At 37.4% G+C, this 1,052-nt stretch overlaps 1 protein-coding gene across 1 annotated transcript in view; it reads right to left on the bottom strand.

Moving 5' to 3' along the window:
• Positions 1–489: 489 nt before the first annotated feature.
• LOC105456452 (multidrug resistance-associated protein 4-like) overlaps positions 490–1,052 on the bottom strand; it is a 2,921-nt gene continuing 2,358 nt past the window's right edge. Inside the window, exon 5 of the mRNA XM_011700513.1 lies at positions 490–674. Within this exon, the coding sequence (XP_011698815.1) occupies positions 490–674 (185 nt within the window). The remainder of the gene's footprint in view (positions 675–1,052) is intronic.

The following is a 1,052-nucleotide window of genomic DNA, read 5'->3' as shown; positions in this document are numbered from 1 at the left end:
CAATTCTACACGAATCCTGCAATGGAATCACTATTTATCTCATATCTCGCTCGCGCCCTATAATCCCCGTTATGTCCATTGAGACGGGATTTCTGCGTTTAATGCTTGTTTCACGAAAGCTATACTTGGACACGTGTCTAATGCATATAGTATTACACTAGACAAACGAGATGCCGTCGCCACGTGTTAGAAAGACGCATTACCGTTTAAATTTACATGTTTATTTCTTCTTGTAGATTATTTCTTATGAGAACCTTATTGCTAACATTGCGAATAATCTAAAAATAAGCGCGGTTCTTCCCGAAAACCTTGCATCTTGATTCCTTGAGGTAATAGCACGTGCACGATATCGTTAATTGTTTCGACTTTGCATCGATTGAACCGACACTCCCGACTTACATCATTATTACACGCGTACATGTACACGTTGCAACGAGCAATTAATTTCAGAATGACATTTCATTGTGCACTACGCTTATGCGAAAAGATCTAGTTCGGCGATAATCGAGATGGAGTCTGAGCCCTAATTGCCAGTACGCAACATATGGAGAACAACCCACCTCGACCAAGTTTCTCTGTAAACTGATTTCTTCGTGTGGCACCCCGCGCCATACAACATGAACTATCCCAAAATAGCGCGTCGCCGAAAATAACTGGGTTCAAGTCGCCTGGGTCTGGTCGTACAGCCGGTCGATTATCAGACTTACCGGACACCCGGTAGACAATCTGTCTCGGTGATCCAAATTTTGATTAAGTGAACAAAATGTTAAAATATTAAAATTTGAAAAAAGTAGTTAAAATGTTAACGAAAATACATTTAGAATAAAAATTCTTTTTTTGTCATTATTTTGAAAGATGATTATTTTTTTTTTAATTTGAATGATTGATAAAAGTTGACTATACAAATGGAATGTCTGACAATATCCTTAATCATTATTTACTGATGTATATACTTACACAAAAATATTTAACTTTCTCGTAAAGGATAAGTTTGTGACATACCGAAAAAATAAAAAAATACGAGAGGAAGCGAGAGAGAGAGAGAGAGAGAG

Source organism: Wasmannia auropunctata, unplaced genomic scaffold (assembly GCF_000956235.1).
Source record: "Wasmannia auropunctata unplaced genomic scaffold, wasmannia.A_1.0 LD335681.1, whole genome shotgun sequence".
Lineage (NCBI taxonomy): Eukaryota > Metazoa > Arthropoda > Insecta > Hymenoptera > Formicidae > Wasmannia > Wasmannia auropunctata.
This window is presented reverse-complemented; position numbering and strand designations above follow the sequence as displayed.